The 12,342-nt window shown below is 37.3% G+C and overlaps 2 protein-coding genes across 2 annotated transcripts in view; one reads left to right on the top strand and one right to left on the bottom strand.

Annotated features, from left to right (window-relative positions):
• Positions 1-2,145, top strand: part of ckmt2a (creatine kinase, mitochondrial 2a (sarcomeric)) — an 8,963-nt gene extending 6,818 nt beyond the window's left edge. Inside the window, exons 8-9 of the mRNA XM_014015101.1 lie at positions 632-757; positions 1,823-2,145. Of these exons, the coding sequence (XP_013870555.1) occupies positions 632-757; positions 1,823-1,939 (243 nt within the window). The 3' untranslated portion in view covers positions 1,940-2,145. The remainder of the gene's footprint in view (positions 1-631; positions 758-1,822) is intronic.
• Positions 2,146-3,200: 1,055 nt separating this feature from the next.
• Positions 3,201-10,818, bottom strand: LOC106522194 (ubiquitin-conjugating enzyme E2 L3). The gene is made up of 4 exons (XM_014015099.1): positions 10,717-10,818; positions 6,220-6,315; positions 4,189-4,375; positions 3,201-4,106 (listed from the first exon to the last, which is right to left on the bottom strand). Exons 1-4 carry the CDS (start codon positions 10,741-10,743, stop codon positions 3,952-3,954), a joined length of 465 nt encoding a protein of 154 aa, XP_013870553.1. The 5' UTR covers positions 10,744-10,818; the 3' UTR covers positions 3,201-3,951.
• Positions 10,819-12,342: the final 1,524 nt, after the last annotated feature.

Below are 12,342 nucleotides of genomic sequence, written 5' to 3'. Positions count from 1 at the left end.
GTTTTAACATGTATAAAAACTAAACAGCCTACAATATTTTTATATTAAGCATTCTGGTTCCAGGGTCCATCCAAAAAAAGATTTTCCTTATGTTGAACTTGGTGATATTCCATTTCTCATGTCAAATTTCTTAATAGAATATGTTGTTTAAAGAAAGCAATGCCTGTTTATTATTTTACACACTGGAAAGCAAAGGTGGGCGATAAGTCTTTTTCTGTCATGTTACCAACCCATCACATCAGTCTTTAGATTGGAGTCAATCTGATTTAAGACGGCCACCTCAGCAAACCCACATTCAACAATAATTCTGTCAGTTTTTTAGATTAGATTAGATTCCTTTGGAAGAGTCCTTCATTGAAATGAAAATTAATTTACCCTCACTTTATGAATTGTTAAAGAAATAATCTACAGTTGGGCTGTAGCTGAGAGTTGTTCCAACACATAATCTGATGGTGTGAAATCATTTTAAGGTTTGACTAAAGTGGTTTTAACTCTGCCTTTTATGAACTTTGATTAAAACCTTTCCATGACAGACAGCAGACATTGTGCGGTCCTTCAAGAAACCCTCAGCGTTTCTTAGTTTTACTGGGGATATTTTCTAACTGCAGCGTGTCACATTTTGCCTTGGCAGGACCCACGTTTCTCTAAAATCCTGGACAACCTGCGGCTGCAGAAGCGAGGCACAGGTGGAGTGGACACGGCTGCCACTGGAGACACCTTTGATATTTCAAACCTGGACCGTCTGGGTAAATCTGAGGTGAGACTCCACCTAAGAAGGCACCAAGTGTAAAATACAATGTGAAAATCTGTCACATTATCCAGCTCAATTTCTGAGTGTAAAGTCCTAGCTAAAAATTTTCCGCCAACATTTAGTTTTTATTTAGCTCACTAATTACATTTAGCTAAACTTAGCTAAATGTTATTTGTAAATATTACATGCTAAATTCAAATGTGTAAATGTAGATGTAAAAATTACATTTTAGCTGCAGCTAAATGATAAAGTTTGCTTTTAAGAGATTTAGAAAGGAACACAGCCTTTGTTGTTGGCTTTTGTTGTGACATCATCATCCTGCAACAAAAGCAAATGATAAGACTGTTAACGCTGCTGAAGATGGTATAAATTTTAAAGTCAAAATGTGTTCATTGAAAACAATACGGATGTTAGCTGTGATAGGGCAGTTTGAAGTGCAGATCAGACGTCTTATATTGAAACGTTAGCAGTGTTAGCAGTGTTAGCGTTTGCTTTTGTCACAGGATGATGATGTCATAACAAAAATCCTGGCATCAACAGCAAAACCTGCGTTCCATTCTAAAATACTTAAATATAAACTTCAACATTTAGCCACGACATTCAGATTTAACTTTTACATTTAGATTTTCAAATTTAGATTTAGGATTTATTACGTAGACAGAACATTTAAATTTGACATTTAGTAAAAATTTTGTAAAATGTAAGAACAGTGAGGTAAATAACAATAAGTGGACCTTTTTTAAGTAGGACTTTACACTTGGCAGATCAAACAACCTATCTGAGTTGACGGTTTGATTCCCTGCTATTCAGTCCCAGTTCAAAGTGTCTTTGAGCAAGACAATGAACCCCTACCGGCCCTGATGTGTGTCCCATCAGTGTGAATGGGATTTAAACACTGATTAGCCAATGATCTATGCAGATTAGCTTTGTAGAGACCTAATGGAGTGCTGTGTGAATGGATAAATGAGGACACAGACTGTAGTGTGAAGCTTTTTGAGTATCTTGGTTGGATAGAAAGGTGCTGTATAATTACAGTCCATTTACCATCTTTGTACTGATGTTTCTGTTCAGGTGGAGCTGGTCCAGCTGGTGGTCGATGGGGTCAACTACCTGATTGAGTGTGAGAAGAAGTTAGAGAAGGGTCAAGATATCAAGGTTCCTGCTCCCCTTGTTCAGTTCAAGAAGTGAGAGTGAAACGCCTGACAGCCATCTTCAGCTGTTCCCAGACTGAACCTGTCTGAACGCAGAGCGACGCCTCAGCATCACCACACAGGAAGCTGCTGCTTCTCTCAAAAGTTACAAATCTTCAGGGTGAAAAGATCTCAGACATGACCTGCAGAAAATTCTACCTCAAGTTAAATGTAACCCTGTCTTTAATAAACTATTTCAAAACATTTGTTCTCAAACTGTTCTTACTTTGTATACAGACAAAAGACTGTTATCTAACAATTAGATGTTTTTTCCACTTTTATGAATATAAAGTATATTGATTCTGTTCAAAGTTAAAATCAGAGTTAGTGAGATACAACCTTGCAAAACTAAAAACAGGTGTTCCGCAAGGGTCCTGTTTAGGACCCCTGTTATTTTTTCTTTACTTTTATTCAATTACATGAAAGTTGTCAGATCAATGCTATAAATGTAGATGCAAAATGAGTCAGCATGAGCTCAGGCTGCAGGGAAAAATAAAGTTTTTTTTTACAATTTAACAATAAAATTGGTCCATAACGATTAAAATAGCATTAAATCTCCATAATCTACTTTTAACCTAATTTACAGTTCAGCCATTTATTGGATACCTGCACAAAACAACCATATTTTATTTATAAATCAGAAGTGCTTTTACTACTTCTGCAGTACTACAGTTGAAGCCACATATTTACATACACCATATTTTTACAAACAGGAAATCACATCAAAACTTACACAATTTCAGTCAGTGGGGATTCCTTCTTTTTTTTCAATTTGTAAATAACAGTAAATATTTGAAGAAAGAGATTTTTTTACTTTTCTCAAAGTCACATAGACATAAACTGATTACTTTGGCTTAAACCAGTTTTTAAATGCCCAGATGATAATGGTGTCATCATGGCTTTGGGAGTTTTTGAATAATTAGTTGACAACATTTGAGTTAAAGATATGACTTCAGGCAGGATGGAGTGGATGGAGAAAGGTTTGACCAATGCAGTCCACAGACCTCAGAAAAACTCCAAAACTTCTTTCAGGAGGACTGAAGCAAAATCCCAGCTATTTTTTAAAAGTTTCTACAAGGAAACCAGAAACGTGACCCAAATCATATTGAGGGCAATAATAAAAAATGGGCACAAACTTGTGACTTTGAATAAGTTTTGTAAAATTTATATATATATATATATATATATATATCTTCATATTCAGCCATTTAATAAAAAAATGAGTCCTAACAGGAAAAAATTAGTCTGATTTAATGTCAGTGAGGAAAAATGGTTCAGTCTTTAATGTTTGTAAACATTTAGTTTCAACTGAAAACTGATTTTAAATAAACCCCCAAACCAAAGACAAATATGTTTTTCTATGACCGACTTTACAGCTCTGCTCTGACAGTTTTCACTTACGAGGCAAACTGAGGTGGAACATTTTTATTTAGAAATGTTTTCTCAAACCAGAAACTAATGGGTTTAAAAAAACCCTGGTTGCATTTTCAATAACTTCTGTTTTACATGTGGATTTATCAGAAAAACTGTACTGAAACAAGTGATTTCACAGATTCTGGTGCAACATGAGAAAAAGAAAAAAGATAAACCGCATCAGCTGCTATTAACTATTAAAACAAAGCTTAAAAATCTGTAAACAGGACAGCAGAGGCTAATGATTAAACTGAGATAACATTCAACATTTAGTTAAGCCGAAAAGCACTTTATTTTGCAGAATGCCACCTCTGATAATTTTCTTATTTTTCCTAAAAAGAAATCAGTAGAAAGAAGTGGAAAAACAACCAAAAGGTGACACCTAGAGGCCAGAACCTGCACACTCACCAAAAAGTCCTGCTTGTTTTTCATTTTTCTTTTGGCAAAGTGAAACAGAAACAGAAACCTCTATTATAGATTGGTTGATGAGTGCTAAACGTTGCAGGTACACAAGAACAGGGCATCTCTGTGAAACACGGGGCTAAGAGTTGGGCTCTGTAGAATCAGGAAACAGGTTGCTGACGGTCGAACGTATCATCAGTCTATGGGTCTCTTTTCACTGTGTTTCTTTGTGAACTCCTCAGCGTTCTTCAGGAATTTTACATGGTCTTTGGTGTATTCTTCTGCCAGGTCTGCCCTGAGTGGGTGCTCCGGCTGAGGGGTGTGTACCAGAGAAATGAGACACTGTATCACTGCAGGAGAGGAGAGAAAACTAGGAGTTAACTTACTTCACTGCTTAACCAGCTTCACCTGCAGCAGCTCCAGCTCACTCACCTTGGATGGTTCTAGTGGCTGGCTTCCAGTTCTCCACACTGATGATGGGCAGGCACACCTGGCCCTTCTCATCGATGTTGGGGTGGTAGATCTTTGTCTTGAAGGTGATCTTGGGGGGCTTGAAGGGGTACTCTGCAGGGAAGGCTATCTCAATCCGAAAGGCTCCTTTGTCATATGGTGGACGGTCCTGAAGAAAGACGGAGTGCAAAGTTTGTCAGAGATCTGACACCAACGTTAGAATCACAACGCCTTTATTGTCACTGTTTCATGAAAACACAACCAGAGTCCAGCTCAAGTAAGGTGTGTACAATAAAAACATGTCCCCTCCTCCAAACGTACCATTCACACAATAAAAGTACTAATGTTAATAAAAGTAAGAAGTTGAACAAAACCTTTGAAGTAACATTCAAAGGGGGTTATTGCACACAGAAGATAAATAGATTACACAAATGAAATGAATAACCATTATGTTGATTTGTTATTTTGCAGCGTTCAGGATTGTAATGGCCCACAAAGTAAAACCTGTTTGTTCTACATTTAAAGTTCCTGAATCTTTTCCCTGATGGCAGCAAGTTGAACAGCTGTCCCTGATTATCTGCTGCTCTTTGCCCCTGCTGGAGGACACAAAGACCCTGTCCCAATACCCACACTCCCACCCTCGTTCCGCTCTTGTGCACTTCAATGTTCACGTTGAAGGGTTTGAGTGTGTAATGTGTCCCACATTCTCCACATCAACCCTTCGCCCCGCCCATTTTGGGTATTATTTCCGCCCTTACGCGAAGTCTGCGTTTTTACGGACTTCTGTGAAGTGTATTACCCACAATTCATTGCTGCCAAAACAGTGACTGGTTTTTTTAATAAACCTTTATTGAACATTCGAATATGGTACGAAAAATAACAATGCTGCCAGGAGGAATGAAGAACTATAAATGAAAAANGAAAAAAGAGGGGGAAATGTATAAATATATTTATAATAATAATAATAATAATAATAATATAATAATAATAATAATAATAAACATTAAATAAAATGATTACACCACAAAAAAGAACCAATCACGACAAAGTTAAATCAGGAATCCCAAAAAAGAGAACAAGACATTGCAATTTTTTTTGCCTTCTGATTAGTAGAGAAGTGAATAGATTACTTATATTGTGTAAACTTAATCATGAAGGAGATAAAATTAGTTTCTTTCTTTAAACATTTGCTTTTATGTATATGAAATTTGGCCTTACAGCGACTGGTAGCTACCGGTGTTTGATGACGTAATCCGTACTGTCCCAGTTCTCAAGTGTTTTGCACTCTTGTAGCCTGCGCACTCAAACACTCATGTGCACTTCGACTGAATCCACACTTCAGAGGGGCGTAGGGGGCACACTGAGCACTGGGCCCAACTTTACTGCTTTTTGTTACATTTAATGGGTTATAATGGCAGTGTGCACACTGAAGGTGATTTACAGAGAAGAGCAGTGAACTGCGGCAGAGGAAAAAATATTGAACTTTATGACTCGCGCACAATTGTGGGACTCTGCTTCTCACAAACATATTCAAAGTCAACACTCTTTGCTTTCCCCATTTATCACCATCTAAACCTACCTACTGCTATTACAATACTATTTATAGTTTTATTACCTCTGAAGTAAAAGTGAAACTATGTTGGAGAGAATGTGACCACATTAATCACAACCACCTGCATGTCTTTCAGTCATGTGACAAATTAAAACAGTTTTAGTCAGAGGTTGTTCTTCAGTGTAAGGTTCCTAGGGATCCACAAGTTTTATACCTTGGCCTGATTACAAAAAGGTATGACCAAAAAAGGTCATAACTTTAAGCCTATAACTTTAAAATCTTGTTTCTATTGTTGTTTGTTCCATCCCTGCTCATCTTTTGTGTTGACAAGACAAAATAAAGAGTATATTTTTTAAAAAAGTGAAACCCAAAGAGCTTCATGAAACAAACTTCCCACAATCCTACCAACCAACCATCCCAGAGGGCTAAAACCAGTTCAGACCAGAAGGCTCAGGACTCACAGGAACGATGAGTCCTTGCCAGTTCAAAAGGTTTGATTCATCCACTTGAATGTTGCGGAAATGCTCCATTCCAGATCTGCGGATATCCTCCAGCTCCTGCAACAAAACATTTCCATGTGAATCCTGCCGACAGATACACTTTTATCTGTCTGAAAGTATACTTTCAGAAAATTTGTTTGATGGTTCTAATCAACAGAAATGATCTAAAGTCTTTTAGTTTCACATCTTGATTTTACATCTTTTTAATATTTACATAATAAAATGTTGAAATGATGTCACTTCCATTAACATACATTTGAAGTTGTTTTGTATCGTCCATAATTTACACTGGTTTTTCGTCATTTTGCAGGTACACAGAGCAATCAGATTTTTTCAAAAAGTGTTTAAATTTTATTTGTCATGTCAGAGCCTGTAAGATGTTCAAAAAATAAAATCAAGCAATAACATCAAATGATCATCTTCCAACCTGCTCTGTCGCTATAAATACAATCCGCCTGGAAGTTAAAGTGGCTAAGAGGCTAACAAGCCATTAGCATGATGGGATCAATACTGCTGTGTCCAAGCTCATGGGCTGCATCCTTCAAAGGCAGATTACGTCACAAGGATACATAGAGGGTTGTCCAAATTTTGAAGGCTCCTCCAATTGAAGCCCACAAATACATCCTCATCTTCCTCGATTTCAGGGTCAGGTACAACGTATTATTCACAGCCCACCCTCTCCCAAGATGCATTGCAGGGTGGCCAGTAGGGCTGGGCGATATTGGCAATAAAATTAATCACGATTAATTGTGGTATTTAGCCAATAACGATTAATTTGACGATTAATCCCCTGGAGTCCCTGGACATCCTTATGTCCTAGTCACATGACCAATTTAGTGAGAAATATTTGCTCTTCATAAAAATCTGTTCCAAATTGTCAAAATTACAGACTTCGGGCTATTCATCAAATTTGAAATTGTGTTGATAGATAAAAAAATTGCAGAATTTTTTTTTTTAAGTGTTCGTCGTATTGAAGCGGAGAGGAGCACCGAGCAGACTGACCGGGGAAATATCCAGTCAATCTGCCTGGTGGCATTAATCGTATTAATTGTCAAATGCCAAAAAATAATCGATTAATGTTTTTCTGACGATTAATTGCACACGATACGATTATGCCCAACCCTACTGGCCAGGAAATTTTTTTGCTTGTAATGGCAGATGAAGCAAGATACAGGAGTACAGTTTTAAATAAAAAGTGAACGTTTATAGCAGTTGTGTTGTTAGGCTGTTGTCATTTGCATAACATGTTTTTTAAATATTTATTCATCAGAAATCATTGCAAACGAGATCGTTTGGTGGGTCCCATAGTTCATGTGATTCTAAGCTTATTTTGTTAATTTATAATATTAATATTTTGCTAATTTCTATCGTTATTGCTTCTTTTTAGGTCCATCGCTGAGATGGGGGCAGGAATAAAGCTGGAGACTAGATCGTCCAAATTCACAGCCACTTTCTTCCGGTCTTTGAGGTCAACAAAAGGACCCAGCCCATGTAGACCGAGAAGGACAGGTCCTTTGAAGGATGCAGCCCCATGAAGGCCACACCCTTCTCAGTCCTGGTAGGCTGGACCTAACGGCTGTTTAATGGGATGGATGACGTACACTGTAAAAAATGAAATGTTGGATTTACTTAACCATGTTATGTGACCTGGTTCCACTTAACTGAGTTGAGTAAATTCAAAGCAATATACCAGTTTTTTAACCAAAGAACATGAGTATGTTGCTTTGAATTTACTCAACTCAGTTAAGTGGAACCAGGTAACATAACATGGTTAAGTAAATCCAACATTTCATTTTTTGAGTGTATGTTTGTGTGACCACACACTATACTGTTACCATAGTGTTACACTTTATAATCACATCACCTATAAATGTCTACAACTTAAAATGTGTTGGAACATGTATTCACATCTTTTCACAGGAGGTATAACATTCAATTAAAAATACTACACTACGCAAAAGACAATAATAATTTGAGTTTAGCTCCAGTATCAAAACAATGGCTTTATACTATTGTGAAACTTTCTTTTTAGGATTTTAATATATTGTGTTTTGTTTAATTTTACTGCTTTCTCTATTCATGTTTATTGTACAATGGTCTGCTCAAAATGTGTATTGTACCAAACTCAGCTTTTTTCTTTTTTTCTGTAAAAATTGATGAGAGTGCAAAGGATCCTGGGATACCATTACCCACAGCTTATGTGCGTTTCCTGCAGTCTGTTGTAATTTAAAGTATTTACCTGAGCTGTAAAAACGTTTGGGGAAATTTGCAAAACGGGGGAATTCCTGCAGGCAGACTAGTAACATTCAGATAAAATGAAAGTGAAACAATGAGACGTCGTCACACAAACAGGAGAAGAATTTACTGAAGAACAAAGTCCGCTCATCACTGATCAACAAAAACATTTCAACTCTCTAAAACAACTTCATTAATTTTCCTCCAACAAAAGTCCACAACCTTTTGGTCCTTGTGGCCTCCTGGTTTTACTGGAAACAGAAAGTAAAACATCTGATCAGACTCCTGATTTAAGGTAAACATGTTAGGTCAGTTCTGATGTCAACAAAATGAAAACTAAAAACAGAATTCCTGCCAGCTTTTCCTAAATTATTTTTCCACGTTAGTCTTTTTTAGTGTTTTAAAAAGCCATATAAATATGTGTATATTATTGCATGCTGTCAAGAAAAAAGGAGGATCATGTAACTTGACATTAGCTAAATCTCTCCTGAAGCACTGCACAGATTTCAACAAAACTCTCAGATGATCATTAAATTACATTACTGGAGTCAACCTGATTTAAGATGGCTGCCGAGACTAACTGACATTAGACAACAAGTTATTTGTCATTTTCACAGACAGCTAAATGTTGGTGATGAAGTAGCTGAGAGGCAACAGATCAAGCAAGATTAGTGTTTAAACCTTCAGCAGGCGGGGCAGCGGGCTGTAGACGTTCATTCACAGAGTCCTCGTTTGTTTTTTAATCTTCCTTATGAGTCAAATTAATGGATGCAAGTCCAATAAAAATAAACTGCCCTAATCATGCAGTACTTCATAACATCAGAGTTGTAAAGTAACCAAGTACAAATACTTTGTTACTGTACTTAAGTAGAAATTTTGGTTATCTGTACTTTACTTGAGTAATTATTCTTCAGCATACTTTTTACTTTTACTCATTACATTTTTACACAATTATCTGTACTTTCTACTCACTACATTTTTTAAAAAGGTAAGAAGTAGAAAGTCATTACTCCTAATTTATTCAGAGTTATTATTACTTAAAAAAATACTATCCTGATAAAATGTCTCCTGGATAGAGTGAATTTAATTGTGGTTGGATGAGAAGTATAAATATATACCATTCTGACACCCTATTAGCTTGTACACAAACCATCACAGCTGCACGCTGTTAGAAAAAATATGTTTTGGAGAAGTCACCTCCCAATAAATGTCATTTTGAAAAATCTAATGGCTCAGTTTTACTCAGTACTTTTACTTTTAATACTTAAGTAGATTTTGTGTCAGAAATTTACTTTTGATACTTAAGTACAAAAAATATCAGATACTTTAAGACTTTTACTCAAGTAATTTTTTTGGAGAAGACCAACTTTTACCAAAGTATTGTACTTTTACTCAAGTATCACTTTGAGGTACTTTATACAACACTGCATAACATTTAACATAATACTTAAATAACACTGACGTATTCATTACATACTATAATAATTATTATATATTTGTGTATTTAAACATTATTTTTACTGAAAGATCAGACTTTTCATTTCACCTAACGCCACATGGCATAGTTTCATTTTTGTTTTAATACGTCAGTCAACACATTAAATTGTGTGGTTTACTTTCCAGTGGCTTAAAAACAATATAAACACAGCGATGTGTCGTTTTTTGTTAAGAAATCCTCGCATTTTTGATGACACAAGAAGTTTATTTAAATCCCTGCCTCACTAATCAGTCAGGTTGGTTCAGATTACAGAGGCATTAATCTGTTAACTGGTGTAGTTTGTGCTGGAAAAGCCTGGAGGTGATTTTATTCTGTGATTGATCAGCTCAGCCTGGCAGCTGCCGATCATTCGTTTGACGGCTCAGCTGAGCTGTGACGTCACGGCTCCACGGTCGGTCTCCATGTTTTCTCCACAGCTGGGTGTCTTCACACGGACATACTAGCGGCTCCACTTCGCCCACATCACTCCGTCAAACACCGATACGTAATGTGAGAGCCCTGCCTCAGGGCCACCGGGCCTTTTTTTAAACCCATCAACCCCATTTCGTGTCACCGTCGGTCGGACGTGGTTCTCCTTTCATTTCGTCCGGCAACACGAGCGACAAACAAACCCGGTCGATTTCTTCAGCTCCGCGGCTCGTAGCTCGACACTTTGAGACGAAACGAGTTGTCTACACTCCCTGAAAGCGTTACAGAAATGTTACTTTATATTTATTCGTATTTACCTTGCCTAGTCTCCTAGTCGAAGTCATTGTGTTGCGTCGTCTTCTTCCTGTTTCTTTCCTGACTCCGACTTCTTTTGAGTTTGGTTTAAAGTGAGCTAAAGGCGGTGGCCAGCCCCGGCCTTACACCGTCCCCTATCGGGCCGGCGGCGTACCGCATACCGCCCCGGCTGGAGACTGCCACCTACCGGCCTGGAGGAGGGCGAATCCTGGTCCTCAAGGCAGTGTGCCTTGCAGATTTTTCCTGCTTTAACACACCTTATCAGTGTGCATTGCCAATGCAATGTACACTATTGTGATTCGTTTCCCATCCAAGTCATCTCAACTTTGCCATGCTTCTCCTCCTGCATACTTTGTCCTACAGCTGCCATTGCAATTTATATCTGTAAAGCCCCTGTGCCAAATGATGGCTATGCCTTTTAGTGCCTGTAAACCTTAGTTTTTCAAATATTAATGTTTAATAAATTATAATGGCAGTCAATGGAGCCTTGTATTGGTCCAATACTGCCCCCTGCTTCCTCTACACAATATGATACGCCACAGTTGATGATGCACCATAGTTTTATAATATTTAAACTCAGTAGTTTAGTGATTACAATATTAATATGATTGTATTTTGATGTTTTACTGTAATACTGTCTTTATGTTGTCCTATTGCTGTAATACATTGCACTTAAGTGTCAATAATTGCATTGGCAAGGTAAACTTTTTCTGTATACATACAATCCAATCCCTGGGATTGTCCTCTGCTACATCTCCTATAGTCTCATGATGAGCACTGTGGGCTTTCATGTGGGAGATCAGGGTTCAAATCCAGCTACTGCTACTTTAACAAAAATCTCTGCAAACTTCGTATTGTCACACAATTACCTTAATTACAAACACCTGATGACGTGACAGGCACAAGCTGGTATAGAAAACACATTTGAACTTGGTCAAAGTTCATTCTGCAAGTCCAATGCTGCAGGCAAAGCCATGCAGCAATGACATGCTACATGGCAATGCACACTTGTTTTAACATCGTAAAAACCCATGTCTAGTTTAGATTGCCGTTTCAACAAAAGCCTGTTAACCACTTATAAAGTGAAATCAGCTGTGTTGAAACAGGGAAACAACTAAAACATGAAGGACAGTGTGTCTTGAGGACCAGGATTGAAAAACGCTGCATCAATGGCCCCGATGCACAGAATGAAGCAAAGCGAAACAGAAAAAGATTTAAGCAAGTTCAGATGTGTCAAAGTCTTCACATTCATCACTGTATTAAAAGTATAGATACCATAGTAAGGGTTTAAAAAGACTTTTCAGAAGTAACATTTTCCTCAAGTAAAAGTACTGGTTTAAAACTACTTTAAGTATAATTAATGTGGTGGTGGGGGGCTATTAAGGATAAAACCTTAGGCTGTGCCAGTGCACAACCCCACCTCCCTCAAAAAATTTTAAAGGCAATAATGAAATATAAATATAAAAAAATGTTAATGTTGAAATTTGTGTGATGCACTCGTCATGGTTAATGGTGATTTTTTTATGACCCAAAGTGCAGACAAGCAACTCTTGGTACAAAAAGAAAAAATTGTATAGGTCTTCTGGACGAGTTCTTCTCTAATGAAACGTTTCGTCTCTCCTCCAAGA

The sequence above is a fragment of the Austrofundulus limnaeus genome, unplaced genomic scaffold, assembly GCF_001266775.1.
Source record: "Austrofundulus limnaeus strain Quisiro unplaced genomic scaffold, Austrofundulus_limnaeus-1.0 Scaffold123, whole genome shotgun sequence".
Classification (NCBI taxonomy): domain Eukaryota; kingdom Metazoa; phylum Chordata; class Actinopteri; order Cyprinodontiformes; family Rivulidae; genus Austrofundulus; species Austrofundulus limnaeus.
Note: the sequence above shows the minus strand (reverse complement) of the source record. Positions and strands in the feature narration are given on the sequence as shown.

What these genes read in the sequence shown, in the direction of transcription:
- LOC106522194 (XM_014015099.1), bottom strand. Translation starts at nt 10,743, where the DNA reads ATGACTTCGACTAGGAGACTAGGCAAG. An exon ending in CGACTAGGAGACTAGGCAAG is followed by an intron (nt 6,316 to 10,716) that starts GTAAATACGAAT and finishes GTTTTGTTGCAG; the next exon opens with GAGCTGGAGGATATCCGCAG. An exon ending in AGCCACTAGAACCATCCAAG is followed by an intron (nt 4,107 to 4,188) that starts GTGAGTGAGCTG and finishes CCTCTCCTGCAG; the next exon opens with TGATACAGTGTCTCATTTCT.